Here is a 27,759-nt window from a genome sequence, read left to right as displayed (position 1 = left end):
AAAATATTATTACTCGAATTATTTATTTAAAAATATTATTGAAAATTTGATAATATTTTCATATAATGTTACCTCTAATCAAATACAGTAATCTTTGGATGTTATTTTTCAAAATAAATTTTTCTATAACTAATAATGGTAAAATTCATTTTTTTTAGATAAATAATTTTTAAAAATCGTCAAAATATTATCTCAACCAAACGGTAAAACACAAAGAAAGAAAAAGGACGAGAGAGAAGAGGAAAAAAATCGACAGTGCTAGTGCCCTTTCTTGTCAGCGTCTAATATTCTCTCCCTTTCACTCAGCTCCTTGCCTTCCATTATTTTAACCTCTCCTCGGGCAAGTGTTTGGAGAATACAAGCCAAAAGAGGAAGCAAAGCTTGGAGAGAGGAGATCGGAGAGAAAGATGGGGAGGGGGAGAGTTGAGCTGAAGAGGATCGAGAACAAGATCAACCGCCAGGTGACCTTCTCCAAGCGCCGCAACGGCCTGCTCAAGAAGGCCTATGAGCTATCCGTCCTCTGCGATGCCGAGGTTGCACTCATCGTCTTCTCCAGCCGCGGCAAGCTCTACGAGTTCGGCAGCGTCGGGTATAATATTTCTTCTCTTCTCTTCCTCTTTTCTTGCTCACTCTCATCTCCCCCTCTATCTACTCTAAGAGACTCTCGATCCCTCTTTATGATTTCCTTGTTCTCACGATCTGATGTTTAAAGTTTCAAGCGGTTGAAATTAGGGTTTGGCGGCACGTTTCTTGGCGTTTTTATCGCATTTCTTTGTTATTTATTGTATTCAAGGCTTCAGACCTCTGATCTAATTCTTTGCCATTTTTATGCTAAGATGGACGGTAAAAGTTGTGGCTCTTTTTTGCCTGCTTCATTTCTTTTATCCTTTTTCATTCTCTCTTCTTGGAAGAAAGAGAGTAGGTTTAGGACTAGCGATCTATCATCAGATCACTATTTGTTTATTACTGTTTCATTTTTAGGATATCCTGCCGTCACTTTTGCGTTATGCTCTCTCCTGCCTGTCCATGAACAGCTCTAGCTTTAGGTCTGGTATGGGGCAACGACTGGATGTGGAATCTTCCCCTCCAATCTATAAACCCTAACAATAGTTTCACCCTCCAATATTCTCTTTGTAGGGCACCTCTCTCTCATACTCTCTCTCTCTCTGGTGGCCAAGTCTTCTATTAAGAAAATGATGGTTAGGATTACAGGTTTGTAACGAGAAAGATGAGCTTGTTCTTTCTATTTTTGTCTGCCGGCGTTTGAATCGTCTCAGTGTATTTATGATTCGTCTATCTCACTGCCTTAGTGATTTTTTGTCTCTTTTCACACATGCCAGCTACCGATCTTCTTCTTCTTCTTCTTTTCTTGTGTGTGTTTGATGATAAGTGAGGTAAAAACCACCGGGCCAGCTGCCGATCTAGGGTTCTTCTTTTTCACCTGAAAACCATTCCTAAATTTTTTTTGAATTCAAAAGAGACCTTCTACGAATTTCTATTTAGCTTTTCCAGTTTCGGTGTTATGTACGTTGAGATCATGTTGTGTTATAAATGCTAAGCAGGCGAATACTTCTTGATATTTCTCATGTGAAGCGAGTTGTTTGCACGTCATCTTGTGCAGTGTTTCGAATCTTTCAATCTTACTGCATTTTAGTTTGTATTATGTCTTTCTTCCAACTTAATTTTATTTCCTTTTGGAATAATGAGTAAAAGAAATTTCTCTCTCCTTGATTTTTACCTTTGTATGATGTAGTTATTGAGATGGCACTCCTATAATATGTCAGGCGAGATCATTAGCTCAATAATAGGATGATCCTTCATTTTTTCTCTGACAGGTTAATAAATTATTTTCAGGTGCTCCGTTTTCATTTTTCCTTCTCTGAGACAGCAAACAAAATAGTTTTAGGTGCTGGTTTTTTCTTTCAACCCCTCGGATAGTTAATTAATAAAATTGTCTTAGAAAGTCATCTTAAAGCTTTAGTTATTTTTGATTTTTTTATTTTTTTTTAGCAAGAACCGTCGACCTACTCCAAGGGCAAGCCTTAGGAGAAGGATGCTAATTGTTACCATTTTCTTAGGCTAACTGATCTGGCTAGCTCTATGCTTTTAGGTGGATAGGCATCTTTTTTTTTTGGTGAAAATGGATAGGCATCTTTAAAGTAGCTGTATATTTAGCCATTCGAAAGGCGAAATTGATAACAAGAAATTCGAACAAGATTATGCAAATTGTAGGACGTAAAATGAGCGATGATGTTAACTGCTGTGATGGCTGATAATCATCCAACTTTTATGCATAATATAGTTCAATAAGAATGACCATGATGCCTTATATAATCCTTTAAATGTTAATAGGAGAAAAATCTTACAACACTTTGTGATTATAAAACATAATATGAATGAATACTGTTGGTTTATTTACTTGTTCCTCCTGGTCAGATGATGGTGCAAGTATGGTCCAATGTTAATCAGATTTTTCTTGTCAATTGAGAAAGTTCAAATGCATCGCACTGCATAGTTTCAAACTTATATTTACTGCACTTGGAGGCTTGTTTTAGGACAATCTTATGCTATATTATGCATTTTAGAATCTTAATCAAACAGTAAACCTATAAAACTCCAAATATACTTCAAGAGCATAATACACAAATGACCAATATTATGTGAAAGTATTCAACATAAGTTGCATGGAAATATATTCTATGATTATCTGGAATTTGTTAGTGCTCTGTTAAGAAGAAAACGCTCGAACACCTCCAATATACATGGTGATTGGTATGAGTTAAGTATTGAAATTCCAACATAAATAAGAAAAAACATCAAAAAGGCATGTAACTTGAGTTATCAATTCATTAAAACAGTAGTTTTATTCATGCATGTTTAAAATTAGAATTCTTATATAAATAAGAAGAATATATGATTCAATTTCTGATTGCTTATTCACCAAGAAATGTATAGCATGAGTCGCTATACTACCAAAATTTCAAATTTTGTTTCTAAGGATTGAAGTTAGTTATTTAAATCTGTCTAGTTCTACAATGGAGTATCCACTTTTCTAGTTAAGCAAGTTACTGCTTCTTTTATTTGTTAATCCTTTCTTTCTTTCGTTGGAGAGAAGATGAGCTCAGCACCAAGCTATAAACAAATAACTCTCAATTATGACCACCAATACAGAAGCCACCCGAATAGTGTTAGCTCCCTTCGAATTCCTTCCAGATCAACCGAGGAAGCCTCAACACATGTGTTCCGTTTTCTCCCTAACAAACCTCAACAAACTCCCAATTCCAGAATGTTCCTAGGAGGGTTATAAAACCTCTGCCTCACCTTCTCTTGTAGCCATGGAAGTATGAAATGAAATCCCGTTATCTTCTCCACCAACTCCCTTCTCCTTCTTTCTTCACGAACGTGATTCAGTAACTGGCACTTCAGTGCCAGCTACTGTTCACCGTTCGTGCCAAGGTATAATCGTCCTAGTTATCAGTGATTTCATGGTATCAGAGCAGGGAATCCTCCCTGTGCGTTCGTAAGCTCCTGACATCCTCTCTCCCACAGTTCATGCCATCTAACTCAATCAACCTTGAAGTGATCTTACCTCCTCTCCACGACGAAGCCATGGCATCACCTGGGTCGACAAACAAATCCAACGAAGCCTGCAGAAGTTTCTCCAACTCTGCTATTTCCCCAAATCTGAAATTCTTAATCACCAGGATTCAATCCCTGGTTCCAACTCAGCTCACCGCTGAGTATTACCTTACCTGGCGCTCACAAATCGCTCGTGTCTTCAAGGCGAGTGGTTTCCTTAGCTTTCTAGACGGTACAACACCCCCAGTGACCTCCATTGACTCAGAAGAATTCGAAAATTGGTCGTTTACAGACCAATTTTTATCCACTGCACTGTACTCTACCATCTCTCCATCTCTTCTTCCTTTTGTGGTCAATCTAGAACACTGTCACCAGATCTGGAGGACTCTTGAAAACCGTCTGAATTCAGCCACTCGGACACATATTATCCAGCTGAAGAATGAGCTACACAACATTCGGAAGAACAATCTGTCAATGCAACAGTACCTCAACGAAGTCCGATCAAAGGTCGATGCTCTGGCAGCCGCTGGATTTAACCCAAAAGCTGAGGACATCATTCTCTACATCCTCAACGGATTACCAACCTGCTATGACTCCTTTGCCACTGCCATTCGAATTTGTTCTTCCTCCATAACTCTTGATGAATTATAGGCTCTCCTCTGCAGTAAGGAAATCATCATGAACTCCAAAGAAAAGCAACACTCTGCATTCGATAATTCTTTTGCTCTAATGGCAGCCAGAGGACGCGGCCGTGGTCGTTTCTTCTCCACATCTCGGGGACGTGGTCGCTCAAGACAAGGCGGCTGGTTTCAATCCTCTCAAAGCAAGGATTCCAAACCTCCCATTGAATGCCAGATCTGTCACAAGCAGGGTCACTCAGCAGCTGGCTGCTGGTTTCGAATGGATCCTAGTTATCAAGGCAATCACTCATTCAACCGTCCACAAGCTCACATCGCTCATTCATCGACAGGATCTTCCCCTGGTGATTGGATCATGGACAGCGGAACCTCATTACATATGACACCAGATTCGTCCTTGGTTCATCAGCCAAGTTCCTACTCCGGATCAGACAAGGTCATACTCGGCGACGGCTCTTCCACTGATATCAGTTATACAGGTTCAGGTATTCTTCACACTCGCTTACACACGTTCCACCTCTCTACCTTACTACATACCCCACACATATCACATAACCTTCTTTCAGTCCATAAACTTGCTTTGGATAATAATTGCATCCTCATCTTCGACTCCTCTGGTTGTGTTATCAAGGACAAGAAATCCAACAAAACTCTATTTCACGGACGATGCTCTGAAGGTCTTTACAAAATTCCTTTCACTTTCATCCAGTCGTCCTCCTCCTCTACATCCCCTAAAGCCTATACAACGTCTACATCCTTAACTTCTTCAATCTGGCTCCTTCGTCTGGGTCATCCGGCCAACAAGGTGCTGCAACACCTCTCCAACAACCTCCGCCTTCGCCAGACAAACAACTCCTCTTCTCTCTGCGAGTCATGCTGCATTGCCAAGAGCAATCGCCTTCCCTTCAACTCACACTCAAGAACTACAAAGTCCCCTCTAGAACTCATCCACTCCGACGTCTGGGGTCCCTCTCCTCCAAGCTCAGACAATGCCGCTTGTTTCTATGTGTTGTTTGTCGATGATTTTACTCGTTACTCTTGGGTCTATCCCCTAGCTCATAAATCTGATGTATTTGACACATTTTTACAATTCAAATCCTTTGTTGAACGGCAATTCAATCACTCAATTAAACGCTTTCGCTCTGACGGAGGGGGTGAATTCGCTAATAATAGATTCAACTCCCTCTTCTCATCTCTTGGCATCGTCCATCAATTCTCAGCACCGTATCCAGAGCAAAACGGAATAGCAGAAAGAAAACATAGACATTTACTTGAAGTTATTCGCAGCATCCTCATTCATTCCTCCTTACCCACAAAGTTCTGGATCGACGCCCTGCTCACAGCCACATATCTAATAAACAGGTTGCCTACACCCACTCTCCACTTTAAATCCCCATTCGAGGTGCTTTACAAACAAACTCCAGACTACAACTTTCTCAGAACATTCGGCTGTCAATGCTACCCCTGGCTACGTCCTCAATCCAATAGCAAGCTTTCCCCTCGTTCTGCACCTAGCATCTTCATCGGTTATTCCCCAAACCACAAGGCCTACAGGTGCTACAACCCAGCTACAGGAAAAGTAGTCATCTTCAGGCATGTTCGCTTCGATGAAACTCATTTTCCTCACTTTTCACCTCGCTCCACTACTTCAGCACAACCTCCTCTACTGCCCTTTCCCTGCCTTGTCCCACCCTCCTTACTACCCAACACTTCACACAACATTTCCATTCCCTCTCCCCCCCAATCCCCACAATCTCCAATAGACTCATCTTCCCATGCCTCACCACAGCTAGACACTCTCGACTCATCTTCCTCCATAAATGACACACCTCCACCGCCCACCCGCCACCACATGATCACCAAACAGCAAACTGGTTCCCTCAGACCTAAATATATATTCTCACTCCTCAGCACCTCACCAGAACCCTCTGAACTGACATGCTACACAAAGGCAGTCACTGATATGTAGTGGAGAAAAGCCATGTCCACCGAGTTCGACGCCTTGCTCAATCAGCACACATGGGATCTGGTACCTCGGCTTCTCTCTCAACAAGTTCTCGGATGCCGATGGACATATAGAATCAAGAGGAACTCAGACGGATCCTTAGCCCGGTATAAAGCCAGATTAGTCGCCCAGAGATTCAAACAACAATTTGGCATTGACTACATTGAGACATTCAGCCCAGTCGCCAAATTCCAAACCATTAGGCTCCTCCTTGCTCTAGCAATCACCAAACATTGGCAGGTTCGACAACTGGATGTATCTAACGCATTCCTTCATGGAAAACTAGAGGAGCTGGTCTACATGGAGGAGGAGATAATTGCATTTCCTAGATATTCATCATAATATGTAGGATCAGATTCTCTAGACAAGATGATCATTATGGTGGGTGTGTGACTGTACATATGGACTACCATATCCTTTAAAGAATGATTATTCTCGGAACTTGCACTCAGGTGAATGCCTTGGAGGGGTTACACATTTCTATTTTATTAGATTCAGGCAATAAAGTGCCTAGCACGTTTGCATATGAGAGAGGATTCTAGTTTTTGTGAATTTTGCGGTGCTTTTTAGTATAGAAGAAAATTCCCATTCATCCCAAAATATTAGGTAAATAAACAAATAAGGAAGAGGAGATATGACAATTTGGTGATAAAGTAAGGCTTTCAAATTATGTGGCGAGTCTAAATTAGTTTTAAAATTGTTGCATGGACCTAAGGTGGCTCTTATCTATATATTTTAAGAAATTATACTTCATTCATCCAAAGGGGACTTCAGCAGGCTTGATAAGGTCAGTTGAATGTTAGCTACGAATTAACGGCAGATGGATATTGTAAAAGAGAAAGAGGTGAGCTGCCTCTGGATAGGAGTTACCCTATCTTGAGTTAACCAAGATTGGTGGAGTGTAGTAGCAGTTTAGTCCAGGAGATGGTTTGCTCATGATCTAAAAGTGAGGAGGAAATGTTGAATAACGGAAGTTCTAGATACATGTGGCTCCAATTCTGGATGCCCTCATTCCACACTAAATGAAGAGTTTTTTTATGCTGATTTGGTGAAGTTTAGAGGTTAATCAGTAATTGAGGAGTTGGAACTATGCAGAGATGGAAAAAATATGATAGTAATAATGCATTAGAAGTCGTATTAAAGGGCATTATGTAGCAAACAATAGACCAAGATGAGATATTAGTGGGGCTACGTGCTAATAATCACATAATTTTTGAGATTGAGAGATGGATGCTGCCTTTTGCAAAATCTACAGGAATTATCCATAGGAATTTGGACATGATCCTATTCCTTCTGCTGATAATACAGAACATGCTTTAGATGTCATGGAGTTAATGATGGTTTCTACTTAAAATTTTATTCAATATTATCAGATTTTTCACAATGTTAGATATGAAAGCGCATGATATGGCACAGACAGCTCCTTATCAGGGTTTTATCACATTGGCTAACCCAAAATATCTGATATTTTGTGAGTCTGAATTAAGTGAGGAGTATAATGATGCCAATTACTAGGTACAGTTATTCTTCTCGGAAGAAAAGCACATACGTGATTGAACTAAGAAGCGGTATAATCACAATTGTTATACTTTTTCATTAGCATGATATCAGCTAAGACCGCAAATAGATGTAATGTGATGAAAACTTACAGCCACAGCAACTCTCCACTAAAACCCATCCCATTTTGGGTTTCCCAACATTGCTCTTGTTGGAATATAGTCAAAGGCCTTGTCTAGTTCAAGATCAAGGTTTTTAAATGCTGAGATCTTGGTCATTTCAGTAGACAACCAATACTAATTAAGATGAACTGAGATCTTGATTTTTCTTTCACAAGGTTGAAGGTAAAAGTTTTTGAAAATATTCTTGATTCTCCTAGATCGAGTCTGCTATTTTAAAACTATTTAAAAATCAGTCGATATTGTATATTTCACATTATCAGCTATTGTCAAACTCTCATTTTGAAATTACTTAATGTTTATTAAAAGTTTTTTAATTGAGAAATATACTTTGATATGTATTGTATTGGTTGATATCTTGATTTTTATGATTGAGAAAGTAGGAGCTGAGATTTTCCTGCCTTAATATTGAGGAGTGCCCAATACCAATATAAAACAAGATCTAGCATGAGACGGAAACCTTGCTCATGGTTAATGCATAGATAACCCATTTTATCCCTTCCTATTTCATTTATTCAGCCAAATGGTCAACTTTGATCCCAATTTGAGCATATTTACAATGGATAGAATGTAGATTTCCAATAATTGGTAACCATAATTTCCACTTACTCGGGCTGCAATGCCAAAGCAAATTATAATCCTACCAAAGTAGTAGAATGAATTTAACCAAGTTAACCCTTTCATTTCTTTGAAAAAATTCATGTAAATCCCTCAAAGAAATTCCTGAAATGATATATGCCAATTTACTGCCTCTATTAAGCTAGATCTGAAGTTTATTTGGTCGGCTTAAACAAGAATCAGTGAATTAAAAACTCAAGCAAAATGAACTCCCCTCCGCACCACCACAACCGATAACAATTTGTGTAATATTTAGTTAATGTGGAAGTACACCTTAAAGGAATTTAGAATGTAAAAATCAAATATTAGATTTCTAAATCAAGTTTTTCACTTTTATTATCAAATAGATGAATAAATAATTACCAAAAAATTAGATGAGTAAACAAAAAAGCAATAGTGCTTGGGAAGGAAGAAGTATGATGTTATTGATTTTTGTAAAGCCTTTTAATATGAAAAGTTTATATGCATGGAACAAAGCAAATGGAAACAAATATAAGTAAACTTAAATGAAGACATCATGTTGATATTAAGAAATTTGCTTAAATGATTGAGGTTCTATATTTATAGTCAAATATTTTTCATAAAAAACCAATTACTTGTGGTTATAAAATGAAAAGTAAGTTGCTTAATTTTCTTAGTTGTAATCCTATTTTATTCTAATTTATAAGTTAAAACTGAACCAAAAAGCTAGCTTCTAGGTGGTTGGTAAAGCTACTAGGTATCGATACTATTAATTCGAGTTCAAAACACACTTTCACCCAACCTCGGACAAGCTTTCTCTATCCTAATTCTCAAAAAAATAGAAGCTCCTATTAATCATCTCTTTCTTTAAGTTTTAGAATATATGTCAAATATGTTATTGTAAAATTGTTAGAAAATTTTTCAATAAAGATCTGGGTGGCAATTAGCCTCCCATTTTCATCCAAAAACAAATGGTAGGAAAAATTGCTTCCTTTTCCTATCCACTTGCTTCCTTTTCCTATCCACTTGTATATTGGAAAAGTCAAAATCTAATACAATATTTTTAGTTAATAAATGTATAATTTAATCACAAATTATTTTGAGCTTTACAAAATGGTAACTATTTTACTTTGAGAAACATCAGCAAAATAGCAAAAATATCTATCCAAATTTTATTTCAAGCAAGTTTCTTAGCTTTATCTAGCAACCAGTTCTCCGATAATAGTTTTTATATTACTTATTATGTATAAGCTCATGATTCCTATTGAATTAAGAGAACTATAAGTTTTCAAAATTATAAGTTTACCGATTCTTAATAATATTTTATGCTTGTTTATATCTTCTATGCTTCAAGGCATTCAAAAAGATTCATGTTACTAAATGATGATAAATTCATTTTATTCTGTTGATGCCTAGCACACCTAGCTTAAAAAGATATAACATTAGAAGGTAAGATATGGTACCATCAAAATTTAACAAGTAGTAAGATTTGTTTGTTTATTTAGTTATACATGGGTGACATGGTTGTGCATAAATATAAATAATTCCATAAGATACTACATTATATATTAACATACTATATACATAAAACAAATTTAGCTTTTTTATTTAGGAATATTATATTACCTTTTTCTACACCTTAAGTAGTTGACAACCACTCTATATTTTAAAGTAACATCATATTTTGATATAGCTCTAATTTTTCATACTGTGTTGTCCTTATTGAACTATCTTATGTCAAGCCATTGTTACTTTCTATTGAATAAAGTAAATGAAATTCAATATTGTACCTTTCTCTCAAAAATAGTTTGAACCATATTGTGGTTAGTTTTGTTAGCAAAACCATGAATCGGTAAACCAAATAAATACTAAAAATACTACATATAATGTAGCAAAGAATGATACTTGAAGTGTAGAGACATCTATAAGACTTAGCTAGTGTAATACTTTTGGGGGGTTTAGTATGAATGGAATATTTTCAAAATCTTTTATGATTTTCAATCTCAACAACTAAATCACACTATAAAAACCATTATGGTAGATTTTTCTTAGACTCTCTTATAATGGGAGCTTCTAGAGTACATGATAGGCTTTCTTGTTTGTTTTGTATGGTTCTCTTTCATAGTTCCACCCCTCTTCTCTCTTTCTCACTTCACTCCCCCATCAATCTATCTCTCTATCCTTCACTTCTTCCTTTAAATAGCCTTCTAAAGTTCTAGATAGAGCAATGAATATGGATAGAAAGGCAAGGCATCTGTTTAGGTCATAGAAGTTGAATTTGAAATAGGAAGAAAGAAAAGAAAAGAGGGAAGAATGAATGGAAGAGAATTGGATCTCATTCATCAAATCTAACAATGTCATAACCCCCCAACTCCCCCTTGCCTTTTCTACCTATCCGAGTAAGCATGACTATTGCCTTATTTCTACAATTGCATATAATGCCTCATCTTTCTCTACACATGTGTGTCTAACTACCATATCGAGAGGTCCTTAGTCAGGATTGGAGAAGTTAATAGCATTGCTAAAATAATAAATTAAGCTTGAATTTTTTTTTATCTCCTAACTCTTATATGTAGCCAAGATAAAATTCTTTACTCTAAAATCCTCTATTAATAAGGATGAGATGTTGCATTTTGAATATGGCTTTCAAATAAGTGAATTGTTGTTAATAGTTTTAATATTTGAGTTTTGTCCTAAAATTATACTCAAATAAGTAAATTCCATTATAAGTAAATTCCATTATAGAACAAAAAATATAAATTCCATTATAATGATTTAAGAGGAAATTAATTTGCTTCAATTACAATATTATAATTTAGTAAAAATGTCGCTATTATCATTGTATAAGAGACTACATTTTCATTTTCTATTAAATTTTTACGATGTTGGACACTAATTTTTTAGCCTACCCTCTCTCAATGGTAAAAATACTATTTCAAGACTTACTAATGGAGCATCTCTTGGTGATCTTAACCCAATTATTGAGCTCCAACTAAATTATCGTGTATTAGTACCTTAATTATCTAATTCACTCTAGTATGGTTATGAATTCTATTGTCCATTTATCTACAAAAGATTGTTTAACATAATATTTAGTCAGGTAATTCATATTTGCAACAATCAAAAAATATAAGGAGTTGCAAACTAATTGGAAAGTTAGTAAATATTAGTAGTGATTATAATTAAATCAAAGGTCTTGATCTTCATTTTATAGAATGGTATCTATCAATTATTAAACTAGAAGATCTCTCCTTTGATTTTCTTTTTCTTGCTAAATACAAATTTTAATTAGCTAGACAAGGTTCATTCATGACTATAGTAGTAAATATGGTAAGCTAATTGATATTTTAGATATACAATTTTTTTTAATATTCAAATTTAGTACCATTGAGCTAATTAATATTGACATATAAATTATAAAATTTTCTATATTTTTTTAACTATATTTCATGCAACAAAATAACTAGTGACCGAAATCTTTAGAATTGTTTTAATCATTTGGCCATTAATCACTAGATCTCCTAACCATTTAATTATAGAGAATTCTAATTTTTCAAATTATGTTTTCATGCAATTTCTAGTAGTCATCAAATAAAAATAAGTATATTGTAATGTTTACTTTCTTTTCTTGAGCAATTCCAAGGATTTGAATCTTGGACATCATCTAAGAGCATGCCTATAAGGAGGAGGTGCCGACAGAGTGATCTAATAGTTATTATCATTTTTATATTTCTACATGAATGATAATATATTTTAATATTATATTCACATAGTTTATATTTGCAATGGTTTGAAGGGATATAGTAGAAATGTAAGGGCAAAATTTGCTTTTTGGAAAACTCTAAAGATCATTCTAGCTATCAAGAACAATAAAGAACAGGGTCATTTCATATAATAGAAATATTTGGGATGCATGTAGTAGTCATCTATCCTTCTAATAATGTCAAGTACACTAATTTGATTAAAATAGATGCATTAGGAAATAATTATGCAAATGTCAACTTTTTACATTCAACATTGAAACTTTGTAGGATATAGTATTTTTGGGATTTATTCTTACATCTTAGTTTAGTCAAGTGATAAGTAAAGTTCTATATTTTGATTCCATTATGAAATATATTTCTCTATGGTTTGATTATTTACATGTGGCATTTAAATCATTGTTTTATATTTTTTTTACATTACTGCTTGGAGCTATTAATTACCCATAAATATGATTGCTATCTTATTTTCACACTTCATCCTGCCAAATATCTTTGCTCCTATCTAATATCTATTTTATTTGCCATTGCCATAAAATTTCACACTTAATTATTATTTAACTCTAGTACTTGATATTTTACTATTGTAGTACGAGCAAAACTTTAGAGCGATATCAACGTTGTTGCTATACATCCCAAGATTCTAGTTTTGCTGATCAGGACACACAGGTATTAAGCGTGCTTTTAATTTTTTTCCAATATTATTTTGAATAATGTGGATGATAAGAAATTATATTACTACTTATATATTTTCTACAATTTTGGATTGTAATCCTTGATATATTCATATATGCCTTGTTGTATAAATATGTGTACATTTTCCTAGAAGAAAGAAAGCCATTTAATATAAATGGAGGTTTGATGAGTCCTTTCAAGCTTGTTCATAGAGGTAAAATAATGTATACATATATCGAGCCAAAAAAAAGAAAATTTTTTAGGTTTAGCCTAACATCAAAATTCATCAAAAAACATAATAATTAAAATGAAAATAAATAATAAAAATAACTTGAGTAATGGCAATCATCTCTTTTAACTAGGGGAATTTAGAGTTAATAACCATGAAATAGTTAAGATAGGAAATGACTTAAGCAAAACAAAGGGATAAAACTATCTTGAATGGGATTTCGATCAATTACCTTTTACTCTCGTACCATTCTAACTTAATATTAGCTGATAAAAGCTTAAGTTGTCAAGGAATGGGTTCTGCAATGCATTTAACTATCACAAGTTGTTTGATTAGTGAATTAATATTATATTCATATAGCCGCCAAAGCAGCTTGGTGTAGTATTGCTTTGCTTTGACCACTTATAGTCCTGAGCATTAACAAGAAGTTACAAATTACTCCAAACTAGCTATTATGATTAAGTGTGCTATTGCTAAACTCTTTACAACTCAAAAATATAGATAAAGAAAATAAAACATGCTCATTTACCAAAGGACTTGCCAAGTGTTTTTATTTTCGACGAAACATTTGAAGAACTAGAACTTTGGCATATGTGTCAACATAACTTACTTTGGAACAAAAATAGTTGCATAATATAAAAAATCCATGCAAAGTATACCATCCATGAGAAGCCTTAAAGATCTTTTTCCAATATGTATCTAACTAGAACATAATGAAATACTCAAAGTTTAGCTCCATGCCCCTGTTCATCTCCTCTGCTGATTCAAATGAAAAAAAAAATGTCTAATCTGATTTAAATTGTTGAATTTTAATGACTACAAATAATTATTGTAAAAAATAATTTCATTTTTCCATGTCCGTATTTAGTTTTGTACTGGCTCATGAAACTCGATTTTAATTAGTGTCATTGTAGCAAGTAATTTAGTTTTATTTTCTATTCATATTTACTTTATATAATGGTATTTTAATTTTATAGACTTTGTGATCTATATGATCTTGCTTGTTTTGTTCTTCTCTAAGTAATTGTGTTTTATAATCTTTTAAATTTTTAGATCAATTCCTAAATTCTGAGAGGAAACCAATTAAAGTAGTTCATGAAAGAAATTTGAATTCTAGATTGACCATCACATTTAATTGTATAATTGTTCTCTCTTTTTTTTTTGTTTGCTTTTGTCATATAATTAGTAGTATGACAAAAAAAGGTATTTCATTGCGTCTCCTACTAGAACATAAAAAAGGCCTTCCAAAACTTGTTATAGAATTAGGGAGATATTCCATCGTGTACAAGAGAATAGCCATGCGTCGAGCATTTTTGTTGAAGTTGCTGTTTGGATACCATTTCTGATTTATCTCCAACTTGGTGTTTGAGTTGTTTATGGCATTTGGTACTGGAGAACAGAGGAAGCAACTCAATGAGACTATATAAACACTTGCATCATTATGAAGTTTCACATGATTGGGAGGTGAAAGAACATATATACACACATACACGGACAAAAAAAAAATTTCACAAGAGATATAATATTTTGTTTTAATTCAAAATAACAATACCTCATTCATGTTACATTGTTGAGTTACGTAAATGAACAAACTTTTATAGAGCAAGTGCATAAAATTCAAAGAGTCACCTAAGTTTCCGAAGGAACATTATATATAACTAGGAAATTTAAAAATTCGGATGAGATGTGCTTCATGGATGAAATTACTTTCCTCGAGCTTCTCAGCTCTTCTTTTCTTTGAATCTAATTGAAAAGTCTAATGACAGGCTAGATGAAGCCCAAAATTTTGGTCGAGCTATCTAAGATTCTGAGCCTTAAGGCTACTTTTGGCCAAGTCATAACCTGTTATAGCCGGTGTAGGGATTTAATTATTTTTCTCTATATTTGCATCTAGATGTATCATTACATATTTCAGCTTTAAAATCAATTTTGCTAAGATACCTATCCTTATATTTCAATTTTCTAGCCTCAAAACCTCCCAATCTGCATGCCTCCCGAGCACTCCAAATCAAAATAAAAAATACGATCCTCCCTAGCTTCTCTTTCCCATGCATGCATGCCAAGGTCCCAATCCATAAAAATATTATTTATTTTCTTTTTAATACAATTTTTTAAATCCAAAATTTTGTAATTAAAACTAATCCTATATAATTAGAAAGATCATGGATAAAAGTAATACTATGGATAAAATATATTTTCCTTTTTATATAAAACAATCGTAATTATCCAGAACAGCTCACATGGATCGCACGTGCTGGACACTACAAGGTTATTATTGCAAGGTTGAAGGCTTAGATCACTCGGTGTATGCCTGTATTTGTGCATGTCTATAATGTGTTTCATCTCCAGACCAGAGATGAATCCCAGCCATTTGGGAAACACGTAGCTTGGAAGCCAATCTTAAGCAGCTGGCATTCTGTTTGGATTCGGTCCCAAATATCGAGACCAAGGCGTCAATCTCTCGCTTGGAAATTCTTCTTCCTTGTGGGAGTTGCTTGTGGGACTCGAAAATTCGCCCGTTGACGTTAGATTGCATGAACGAATGACTAGATCTATGTTTGATGTATTCGCTCATTTCTCTTTTACGCGAGAGTTTCCCAGCTGGAAAGTACTTTATTCTTTCTGTATGGGGTCTTTTATCACTCCTACAGTCACTTTCTTTGTATATATAACATTTACAGTCAGTTGACAATAGCCGAGAGCTCAGCACATGATCTTGATCTTGAACAGAAGTCAAGGTAAGTTTCAAGATCCTACGCATTGAGTCATATTATTGTTTTAAAGAAATTCTCTGTTTCATTCCTGAAAGTATTTACTTGTGTCTGTTAATTCAGCTACAGTGTTATGACCTACCTAAGATATTTTGCTGTATTAAGTTCGCATCGATCTTTCTTCTGCGAAATGCAAGAAAAGTTACCTGCTCCATCATTCTAGGTTTGTGATTAAGTAAACTTAGATGTCTTCGACAAGTAATACTGGGCTAGTTTGAGGTATTGCACGCACCTCCAAGATTTCATGATTGCGTCATAATTATATTAGTCCGGAGAAGCCATGATTATTGAGAGCCAACACATTTTCTTGTTTTGATTTATGTGCTAACATGGTTGCGAGATGTTATCACAATAAAAAAATGGATGCTCTAGGGCTCTAACCCTTGCCATATCGGACATATCAGTCCAAGTTTTTTACCATCTCACCAAGCATGACCCTTGTGAGATATTATCACAATCTATAGTAAGGTCCTCATGTCAGAGAACTTTGCTACTACACGCGTAGCTTCCTTGTCTTATAATGGTCTTAGCTAGCATAAGCGATTATAGTCTGTAATATTCAATACTAGTAGGCCTCCGCATTGCAAGTGGAGGCACATGAGGCTTGCTTGGGATTACTGGATTTTGAGTGTCTTCAAACAGAGTGCACATGATGTTTTTTCAGTGGATCAGCATATTGTTTCCAGTTTTTCTATGGCTTATGGTTCTAATTATATGATCGAGCACTATGAAAAAAGATGTATGGATAGTGTTGCTGGAAATTGGACCCGAGGGCGACCACTGGCTGAGAAGGAGGGAGCTCCGGCAAGAGATGGCGGGTGGCGGTCCGTCGGCAGGCGGCGTCCTCCGGAGGACCTACAAAAAGCCGGTGGCCGAGATTTCCGGCGCCGGCCCTCCGATGCTTAAGTCAGAGGGGGCTAATGTGTAAGGGGAGAGAGATTATCCTCTCTAGTTTTGTAGAGTCCAGCCATTTCTAAGAGGGGGAGGTTTCCCTTTTATAGGAGGGATATAGGGTTACCTGTGATGTGACCGAGAGAATTAAATGAGTTACCGTCATGATTGAGTGTGGTCATCTGAATTAATGCGTTGCCGTGGAGGACGGGACTAGAGCCAATGAGTTATTGTGGGTGACCGGACGTAGTTGAGTGAGTCGATGAGTTGCCGTGGATGACCTGAGATTTTGAGTAACCCGAAGATCCGTGGAGACCGTGTGCATTAATTGTTGACAGTCGTAGCAGGGTATGGTCCCTGGTTGATGTGTCGTGGTGTGGCCGGCAAGCAAAGCACGGTACGGTGAGATTGTTGCAGGGCGTGGCCGGAGCATGTGGATGACGAGCTCGGTCTTCTAAGCTCGGCCTGCATGAGCTCGGTATTCTGAGCTCGGTCTGCATGAGCTCGGCCTTCTGAGCTCGGTCTGCATGAGTTTGGCTCGGCCTGCATGCGCTTGGCCTGCTTGAGCTCGGCCTTTTGAGCTCGATCTTCTGAGCTCGGCTGCATGAGGTCGGTTTGCATAAGCTCGGCTCGGCCTGCTGTCGGATTTGGGTGCTTTAATTGTACTTGTGGGGTGGTCCATTTTTTTCCCCAACACTACCCCCGACTTTCGAGTTCGAACTGTTTTTTGGCTTGGGCGAAGGAAGTAGTCCAGTCATCGATCATCCTGTAATATAGCCAAATGTCTATGGAGATGTATGTGCTAAGTAGGGTGTACCTCTCGTGCAGTCGGAGCTAACGGCCTTAAGTCGAGCTGTCCAAGCGGAGCTAAGCGACTTTGCTTTGAGATCGACTTCAGCAGCCTTCTTTAGTTTGTGGTTGACTCAATAGGGTGCCCCCATTCAGATCGGAGCGTGTTGTCGTAGGAGGCGTCGAATGGCGTTGAAGGGCGTCGAATAGCATTGAAATGGCGTCGGATGTTGTCGAAGTGGCGTCGGATGGTGTCGAAGAACGTCGAATGCCTTCGAAGGACGTCGAATGTAGTCGAATGACGTCGAAGGGCGTCGAATGTCATCGAATGGCGTCGAATGTCGTCGAAGGGCATTGAATGGCGTCGAATAGGCGTCCCGAGCTTGGTCGGGGCATCATTGGAGACACCTATAGGAGACGGACTTCGTCCGTTGGCGATCATGCGCCCTTTTTCGGAGCGGGGCGACGTTGGAGATAGAGATACCCGTAGGTCATTTTTTGGATTCTCCGACCTGAAAATAGATAAAATATTGAAATTATTTGAAGCCAAAGTGGTGTCCTGTACATTTTGGAGATATTTTGATGGCTCTCGAGCTTCGAAGTCCTTCAAGACTTGGCTCAGCATTGGCCTTTTGAGGTTGGTCTTTGGAGCTCGTTCTTCTGAGCTCGGTCTGCATGAGCTCGGCCTCATGAGCTCGGTCTTCTGAGCTCGGCCTCATGAGCTCGGTCTTCTGAGCTCGGCTGCATGAGCTCAGTCTGCATGAGCTCGATCTTCTGAGCTCGGCTGCATGAGCTCGGTCTGCATGAGCTCGGCTTGGCCTGCATGAGCTCGGTCTTCTGAGCTCGGCCTTCTGGATCATGAGAGGATTTAACTTTATAGTACTTTCTTGGGATGGAATCTCCTGTGAATCTAGCCAGAGGAGCGCTCGGCTCGGCCTGCATGAGCTCGGTCTTCTGAGCTCGGCCTTCTGGACCATGAGAGGATTTAACTTCATAGTACTTTCTTGGGATGGAATCTCCTGTGAATCTAGCCAGAGGAGCGCTCATCCTTTGGAAGGCATTACAAATAAGGCATCAGCCGAGCTTTCATTATGTACTAAAATCCTTTTTAAAGCCTTGCAAAGATGAAGAAAATAGCTACAGCGCCGTCATAAAATTCTTTGGTCTTCATCGGAAAAGAAGATGACTTTCGTAGTGCACGGATGCTTTGAAGAAGCTCCTTCTTCCGAGCTTGATGCTTCAGGCGCCTCTACTCGCCCACCCTCTGATGATATTGTTGATGCCCGCGAGAGGTCAGTTGTTGTCCCGCTCCTCACGCGGCACTGGGTTTTGTTCCTCATGCTCTCTCTTGTAGGCATGATCATGGACAAAACAACTCAACCGACCTCGGCGGATAAGTACCTCGATCTCATCACAGAGCTTGTAGCAATCCTCCGTATCATGGCCGCGTTCTCGATGGAAGTGGTAGTACTTTTTCGAGTGCTTCGCGACTCTGTCAGTCGCATCCTCAATGGAGGTCGGAGGTAGCCCTGACCCTCAATCTCCATGAGGATCTCTGCTCGGGTGGATGTGAGGGGAGTGTATGTCTGAAACTTTTGGAGGGGAGACCTCGAGTGAGCTAGGCTCTTTCTCATGCCAGGGGGATCTGCTGCTTGGTTGGGAGCGCTCCTCGTGGCACGTCTTCTGCATTTTGGCAGGTCGTTTGGCTGCCTCCCGCCGAGAGGCCATGGCTGCCTCCCGCCGAGGCATACTTGCGAGCTCGGGCCAACATTTCAACAAAGTCGGCGGGGAAGCTCTTCTCGATGGAGAAAAGAAATTTGTAGGATCGAGCTCCAGTCTTCAATGCCGACATGGCGATTGACTGGTCGAGATCGCGAACCTCCCATGTGGCCGAGGTAAAGCGACTGATGTAGTCTTTTAAGGATTCTTCCTCCTTCTGTTTGATGACGAAGAGGGAGTCTGAGGTCTAGCGCTAACGCCGGCTAGCGGCAAAATGGGTGGCGAGCTGTCTGCCCATTGTTCAAAGGAGAGAATCGAGCTGGACTTTAGTTCGGAGAACCAAAGACGAGCTGCCTTGCGGAGAGTCGCTGGAAAGGCTTTGCAGAGTAGAGCGTCTGTGGCTCCTTGGAGTGTCATAAGGACCTTGTAGCTCTTCAAGTGATCCAGAGAATCGGATGAGCCATCATATGGCTCAATTTGTGGCATCTTGAACCTCTGGGGGATTGACTCATCCATGATCCATTGAGGGAATGGAGACTCTGTTGTAAAGTCAAGGTCGACGTCTCGCTTTGGGCCTCGATCTTGAAGCATCTGTATCTGCCGCTCCAAGTCCTCGACTTTTCTGCCGAGTTCGGGTGGGGCTCTTGTTGCAGCTTGGCATGGGACAGACCCCGCCTCAGATGGGTGCTCCCGTACTCGAGGCGTCAGGCTTCGGTGCGAGCTCTCAGGATAATGGATGCGAGACAAGCCCTCCCGGCTTGGGGGTCGAGCTCGGTGGGAGCTTCGGTGGTGGCGACGCTTTACAGAGAAATGATGCCGTGAGCAGCGTTCTGAGGACTCATGCTCGTGAGGAGAGAGTAGAGGTTGGTCTGCTACTTGTTATAGGCCTTGAACGGCCGCAGTGAGTGCTTGGACTTGTTGAACAAGAACTGCTCTGATTGAACTTGGGGGATTGGATCCACCGGAGGCCTTGGTGATAGGTTCTGGATTGAGTGTCCAGAACTTGGTACGCGATGCCGGGAGGCGTTAGAGGCTCCCTTACTCCTTAGCTTCATGGCCACGACTCGGTCCCTTCCTCTAGCGCCAACTGTTGCTGAAAATTGGATCTGGAGGTGACCTCTGGCTGAGAAAGAAGGAGCTCCGGCAAGAGATGGCGGGTGGCGGTCCGTCGGCGGGCGGCGTCCTCCGGAGGACCTATAAAAAACCGGTGGCCGGAATTTACGGCGCCGGCCCTCCGATGCTTAAGTCAGAGGGGCTAATGTGTAAGGAAAGAGAGATTATCCTCTCTAGTTTTGTAGAGTCCAGCCCTTTCTAAGAGGGAGAGGTTTCCCTTTTATAGGAGGAATACAGGATTACCTGTGATGTGACCGGACGAATTAAATGAGTTACCATCATGATTGAGTGTGGTCATCTGAATTAATGCGTTGCCGTGGAGGACGGGACTAGAGCCAATGAGTTGTTGTGGGTAACTGGACGTAGTTGAGTGAGTCGATGAGTTGCCGTGGATGACCTGAGATTTTGAGTAACCCGGAGATCCGTGGAGACCGTGCGCATTAATTGTTGACAGTCGTAGCAGGGTATGCTCTCTGGTTGATGTGTCGTGGCGTGGCCGGCAAGTAAAGCACGGTACGGTGAGACTGCTACAGAGCGTAGCCGCAGCATGTGGACGACGAGCTCGGTCTTTTGAGCTCGGCCTGCATAAGCTCGATTTTCTGAGCTCGGCTCGGCCTGCATGAGCTCGATTTTTTGAGCTCGGTCTGCATGAACTCGGCACGGTCTGCATGAGCTCGGTCTTCTGAGCTCGGCTGCATGAGCTCGGTCTGCATGAGCTTGACTCGGCCTGCTGTCGGATTTGGGTGCTTTAATTGTACTTATGGGGTGGTCCATTTTTTTCCCCAACAGATATTACACTAATTATTTCCTTGCCAATTAGAAAACTATTTGTGATTCACTTTTCTGAAATTTGAGGAATTCATCTTTACATGGTCTAATTATAAAATTAGACCTCAGACAATATTGAAGCATGAAAATTATGCATTCTACAATTCCCGGTGGCTACAAGAATTTTCATAAGCCACAATTCATCAACTTTTGGAAGTTATTGATAGTATTTGTTAAAGGCTCCTGAGGAGAATGTCAAGGCTGAAGTTCATAAAGAACAAGAAGCAAGGGTAGAGGTGTGAAGAGAGAAGACCGATACGGAATCAAATAAATGCATGTCCTTCCTGTGTCATATTATCAAAAAGATCAGAAATGGAAGCATAAGTCCCATCAGTTTAAGTAGCAGATCTGCCTGTTCGCTTTTGCAAGATATTCTGTGCCTGTGGGAACATCTTCCAACATGGTACAATGTCTGTTTCTTAGAAAAAAATTGAGTCTCTTCATCTGGGACTCCATGGTGAATATTATAGTTCAGCATAGTGAAATTCTGTTGCTGTTGCTTCAGTGTTAACATTTCAGCAAGAATGATTGTGAACATTCTGTGACGAAGTACAAAATTATACAAGCATTGTTTTCCAGAGATTTTTTCTATCCTAAAAATAAAGACTTGTTTGATTCATGTTGAATAAAATGAGATTTTTTGATAGTGACATTTTTTTCATGATGCAGAACTGGTACCAGGAGATGTCAAAGTTGAAGGCAAAGTTTGAGTCTCTGCAGCGCTCCCAGAGGTTTTCTTAATTTTTTTCTGCAATAACATGAATAATATTGGCACATTGATCATATATCTTCTAGCATTGCACAAATATTGGACACGACAAATTTGTGAAAACAATGACTGCTACAATTTCTGATATTAATAAAAAAAAGTATTTGTGTGACAGTAAATATTATTTGTTTTTATGAAGATGCTAATATGTAATTTATGTCAAGGCATTTGCTGGGAGAAGACCTCGGACCATTGAGTGTGAAAGAACTGCAACAACTTGAACGTCAGCTTGAGTCTGCTCTGTCACAAGCCAGGCAAAGAAAGGTGCTTGCTTTCTTTATGAGTTGCTCCAGCATCAAGTAAAATTGTTCATATTTAAATGCAAGCAGAATCCAATCCTCTCAAAGTATGCATTGACACCTTGATTTTGTCTTTATAACTATGATCATAGAGTGTGAAAGTTTGAAATGCTTGAATTCTGCATCTCAATGTGTTCAGACCTATTCTCAATCGCTTTTGTAATGAAAAGTGGGTGGTTGTTTCCTTTCCTCTTACTCCTTGTAGGTTACAATAGTTGCTTTAAATCAATCTAGATTTAGGCTAAGTTAATTGTTGATATTTCAGTACCTGATAAAATTCTACCCTCTTGTTGATCTCTACAAGAACCTGAGGTCAGAAGAATGGTCGGATTGTCTATTTACAAGATAACTAGGAAGGCTAAGGAGCAGGAAAATGCGTTCGTTGGGTAATTTTCTTTGCTGTAGAATGTTATGGATATACATTGTGAGTGATTGTATGGTCTGACATTTGATCATTACATTTGAACAAAATGACTATAAAGATTTCTTTTTCAGTCTCAAATTTGTTGAATCCATTTGTAACTTCAAGAAGCATTGTGCTGCTGTTTGGAGCAACAAATCAGAATGATGGTGTAAAAATTGTCCTTTGGTCGGATGGCAAGGAAACTTAAGGTTAGTATAGGTGCGCACTCATGTCCACTAGTCTGAGGCTATTGTAATTATCAGTCTTCCTTCTTTTGCATTAAGGAAACATGTTAAACTGCAAATGAATAAGCAGTTCATGAACATCTTGGGCTTGATTCAATAAGATGTTTGTACAAGCTTGTTCAGCTAGGAAACAAGCGAAGCCCAAACACCTCTCAAAGTCCTGTCGTAATCGAGCTAAAGTGTGAACCCTTTGGGCTTGCGAAAATGAATAGAAGCTCTCTTCACCTTGATACTAAGTTCTTTCAAAATTGATCAGACAAGAAACATGCCAAGCTTGAACATATACTCTCAAGCTTGGCTTGAGCTTGATTACCTCTTATCCATAATTTGCCAAGCTAAGCAGCGTGCTCATCATCTTCGCTTGGCTCATCTGGACCCCAATATGTCATTGGCTTTTGTCACTTGGACTTGAGTTCTTTTTAAATCTGTGCAAGTCTATGCGTTCAGTCCTTTCAATATCTAAGAATTTCTTCTAATGGATATGTATCTAACGTGTGAAAGCCTTGTCAAAGCATCTAATGTAGGTACTTAAGGCTGGGCCGATGCATCCAGGTAACATGGTTGTTCGTTGCAAATGGCTGTGCACTTGATAGTTTAACGGGCACACTAAATCCTAGATTTTTTAGCAAAAGATAGTCAATATTATAGTTTCCTCTTGTGCAAAACTACTCTTAGGCTCTGTTTGGGAGAGCTGTTAGTAGTAGAGTTTTTGGAAGTAGAGCTGTTGGAAGTAGAGCTGTCTGAAGGTGCTATGGCACTTTAACATGTGCTTGGTAAACAAACTGAAAAAGTACCTTTGTGTGACAAAATGATCATAAAGAACATTACTAGTATTATACAACAGAGCATAATAAAATATAATATGTATTAATATATAAATATATGATATAGTATAATATTAATGTAATGTAATATAATATTATTATAATATAGTATTATAACATTATGTATTATAGAATAATAATTTAACATAATATTAAATTATTTAACATAACATATCAATGTATTATGATATAATGTAATATAATATTATATTTATAGAATAATACAATAATAAGTATATAAAATATTATAATTATTAGTGTAAATTAATTTTTCATCCTTCTAATAATTATTTATCTCTCTAATAAATTTTCTAGCTAGGTGATAAAATTGGTTAAATAATTACTAATATTATTTATTTATATATTTATTTAGATCAGATTATTTGCCCATCACCCATTATTTTTTTATTTATTTATTTTATTTAGTTATTTATTTATTATTTTATTTCATTAAAATATAGAGGGGTCGTCGGCCATGGGTGGTGGCCGGCATGGTGGCTGCCACCATGGGCAACCACAAGCTCCCAAAACAAAAAAAAAAAAAGAAAAAAAAAAGAAGAAGAAGGAACAGTGACGTCGGCGTTGAGAGGAAGAAGAAGAAAGAGAGGGAGAGGAAGGGGATGGGTGAGAGAGGGAGAGGCGGGATGAGGATTTTGGGGAAAAAAGTGAGATTTAAATGAGGTATTTTGGTCCAAAAAACAGCTTCCTGACAAACCTAAAAACAGCGTTTTCGGAAAGCTCCAAATTGGAGCTTCTTCCCAAAAACTGTTTTCAGCTTCCCGCAAAAGCCAAAACAGCTTTCCGAAAATTTTACCAAACACCATTTTTTATCTGAAAGTACTTTTGGAGGAACAGAAAGTGCTTTATGGCCCTCCAAAAGCTCCCTCAAACAGGGCTTTTGTATGAGATGACTTCATTGTTGCTACTATAAATTGGCTGCTCTGTCCATTTAAAAAGTTGATTTGCAATCTTCGATAGTCACCAAGAGCATGTTTTGATAAGCTAAAATATATTAGTCATAGCATATGAACTCGTCAGATGTTCTGCTAATCATTCTGTTCTTATCAAATACTGTAGCTTTCCCGGCATACAAAGAATTGGAAATAATTAGTAAAGAAACATAAAACAAAAATATACAAGCTATGAAAACTTATTCAAGATTAATTTTGAAAATATATTGTTTTATTTTGAATCTTTTAGTTTGTGGTTTCAGTAGCTTCAGGCAGAACTTACTATGCTGTGCTTTGGACCATTGATTATGATGGCTCTGTGCTTATCCTCTTTCGAAATTTACTTAACTATTACTCCAAATTGCAGACTCAGATAATGCTGGACCAGATGGAAGAACTTCGGAAAAAAGTAAGCAATGTTGTGAATCTTTTTATTATTTGTTTGACATCAATTATTTCTATATTAAAGACATCTTATTTTTAATTGCATAATCTGCAATAATATGTGCTCACTTTTAATATCCTCATTAGTGGTTATTACAGGTCCTTACTACTGCATTTCAATATCTTACTCTCCTGCCTTCTTTAACATGATTGGCATGTCCTTCATAAGTGCACTTTAATCTACAAAGTGCTTGAACATGGAATATGTATCTAAGGTGACTTTTGTATAAATCTTGTTGTTACATTTATAGGCTTCATGTTGAAATGAGATATTGAGTTCCCTCCAACACATATTATTCAAATGTCAAGGCTTTCTAGCTCATAACTGCTACTCCTTTTAGACAACTTAAATGAAATATTTGGCCACCTTTTGATGATGCTCGTTGTTGCCACCAAAACTCGATCTGGTAGGTGGAAGGCCATTGCTAGATCCACATGACGGTGAAAAATCCGATCTACGCTAGATGACCCACACATAAGTAATGAAGAAAAGCTCAAAGGTCATAGGAGCTGATCCAGTCGGGGCCCTCCATCGCTTAAGTTAGATGGGGCTCTGGGAACAGAAGGAGTAGACCTCAAATAAAGTAGAGAGAGAGTACATAATAGGTATATGTGTTGTGATGCGTGTTTGATATCTTGGGCCTTTTTGATGAAAAGTTCTTGTCCATCGAGATTGGACTCTACTAGAGTTTGGAGTCAAGTGGAGAGCGGATTCTCCATTCTTTATCTGGATCAGCTCGGGCATCCAAATCTGATTGAAATAGGTCTCCTTCAGTGCCACATAACAGTTCATATTTGAATGATAAATTTAGGCCATATAACATGTTATTGGACCGAACTGCAGCAGAGTGTGTGTTTGCTAGCATCCAGCTCAAAGAATATTGTGGAGAGAATTCATAAAAGCATTTGACTGACTCATTTCTAGAAAACTGCAGCTTGTTTTCGAAATATTACAATTTCAATGGCCCGTGTAATATTACTTTCCTCCAAAGTAACAATTGATTTCTTGAATTCTCCTCTCCCCCAGTAGATTAAGCCATGTATGTAGTTGTCGCATCAAAAGCATGTGCCATCAGTTACATTCATGTGGATTCTGTAGTACTGAACTTGTCCTGGTGCATGCAAAATATGTCTTTATTGTTGTTAGTGGCCGGAGTTGCCATTTATGCTTGAGTTTAGAGAACAGCCTTTGCTATCATTTGTGCATTTTTTATTGCTTACTCAAGTTCCTGGTGTTAAAATGAAATTACTGAAAGAATATTATTCGTATATCATCACCATGATTGCTATATGCTACAGTTATATGATTCTCAATTTTTTTCAGTGTTGTGACAAAATTGTTATTTTGTTTCCTGGCAGGAACGCCATCTTGGAGAAATAAATAAGCAGCTTAAGGACAGGGTCTCTTTCTATCCAATACAAGTAATTGTCATACATTCCTTTTTTAGGGGGTCATCTTAACTTCCTTGTGTCGATCTTGCAGCTTGAGACGGAAGGTGCCACTTTCAGAACCATTCAAGGATCTTGGGCTTCTGATGCGGTAGTAGCCAACAATGCATTCAACTTGCAGCTATCTCAGTCCAGCAGCATGGATTGTGAACCCACTCTACAAATAGGGTATTGTTATTTCTTCTTATCTCATGTGAATGGCAAAATTAGGTCATGATTTGTTGATCATGGAGTGTGAATCATTCTTTTGGTTCTTTGCAATTTACGAGTTAGTAGTGCTGACCATAAATGCACATATGTACTAACAGTTCTAATTTCGAAACAGGTATCATCCCCAACTTGTTCCTCCAGAAGCAGCCATGACGAGGAACACGGGCGGAGAGAACAATTTTATGCTGGGCTGGGTTCTTTGAAAACTTTGAATCCAAGAAGACATTTATATGGTTTGTATAATATTATGGATTGGTACTCGTATTCTTACTGTACCTTGTTCCCACTTTAGTTCCTGTGCACTGCTGCTGCTGAATCTTAACTGGTTTTTGCTGGACAACTCCTAAGACTACATGTTCATGTTGGCTTAAAATTAATATAATGTCAGTCTAAGCAACGTGATCAGCTCCTTGTCTGTGTATAAGTTCTGTGACAGTAACTGCGAGATAGGAGATGCATTCCTATTATATCTATCTCATTGTGATATTGGACAAAAAAGATAAAAAATTGTTTTTTGAAATTTCTACCGTGGTTTTTCTCAAAAGGAAATAAAAAGGACTACTTTGCAATATGGTATTCTTTACCTCATTCTTTCTTGATTTCATCTAAATTGACCGAGCAGGTTAAATCATGAATGGAAACAATCTGTAAAGTATGGCTTCCCTCCTTTCAGGGTAAATAGTGACAGGGAAGCAGCCATTTGAAGTAATTAGATTTTCAATTCTATAGTATTTTACTGACTTTCTGCCTTGGATTATATGTTGATAGATTGGTATTAGCAGTGGTGCAGTTCGTGAATTGACATAGTTACTGGCTAGATATCCATCTCTGAGTTTTTTGTTTCTTTTTGAAAAAAAAAAAACCCCATTACAATCTATTAGTTGTTTGATATTCTGATCTGGTAGTTTGGAAT

General features: G+C 38.0%; 1 protein-coding gene across 1 annotated transcript; it reads left to right on the top strand.

Moving 5' to 3' along the window:
* Positions 1-304: 304 nt before the first annotated feature.
* On the top strand, positions 305-27,255 carry LOC103712799 (MADS-box transcription factor 6). Its single transcript, XM_008799424.3, has 8 exons — positions 305-589; positions 12,829-12,907; positions 21,923-21,984; positions 22,187-22,286; positions 25,111-25,152; positions 26,547-26,588; positions 26,671-26,804; positions 26,962-27,255. The coding sequence occupies exons 1-8, from the start codon at positions 408-410 to the stop codon at positions 27,047-27,049; spliced, it is 729 nt and encodes a 242-aa protein (XP_008797646.1). The 5' UTR covers positions 305-407; the 3' UTR covers positions 27,050-27,255.
* Positions 27,256-27,759: the final 504 nt, after the last annotated feature.

This window comes from Phoenix dactylifera, chromosome 2 (genome assembly GCF_009389715.1).
Source record: "Phoenix dactylifera cultivar Barhee BC4 chromosome 2, palm_55x_up_171113_PBpolish2nd_filt_p, whole genome shotgun sequence".
Classification (NCBI taxonomy): domain Eukaryota; kingdom Viridiplantae; phylum Streptophyta; class Magnoliopsida; order Arecales; family Arecaceae; genus Phoenix; species Phoenix dactylifera.
This window is presented reverse-complemented; position numbering and strand designations above follow the sequence as displayed.

Coding starts and splice junctions, on each gene's coding strand:
- LOC103712799 (XM_008799424.3), top strand. CDS start 408: ATGGGGAGGGGGAGAGTTGAGCTGAAGAGGATCGAGAACAAGATCAAC. Junction 22,287..25,110: donor CACAAGCCAGGCAAAGAAAG/GTGCTTGCTTTC, acceptor TCCAAATTGCAG/ACTCAGATAATGCTGGACCA. Junction 26,805..26,961: donor GAACCCACTCTACAAATAGG/GTATTGTTATTT, acceptor ATTTCGAAACAG/GTATCATCCCCAACTTGTTC.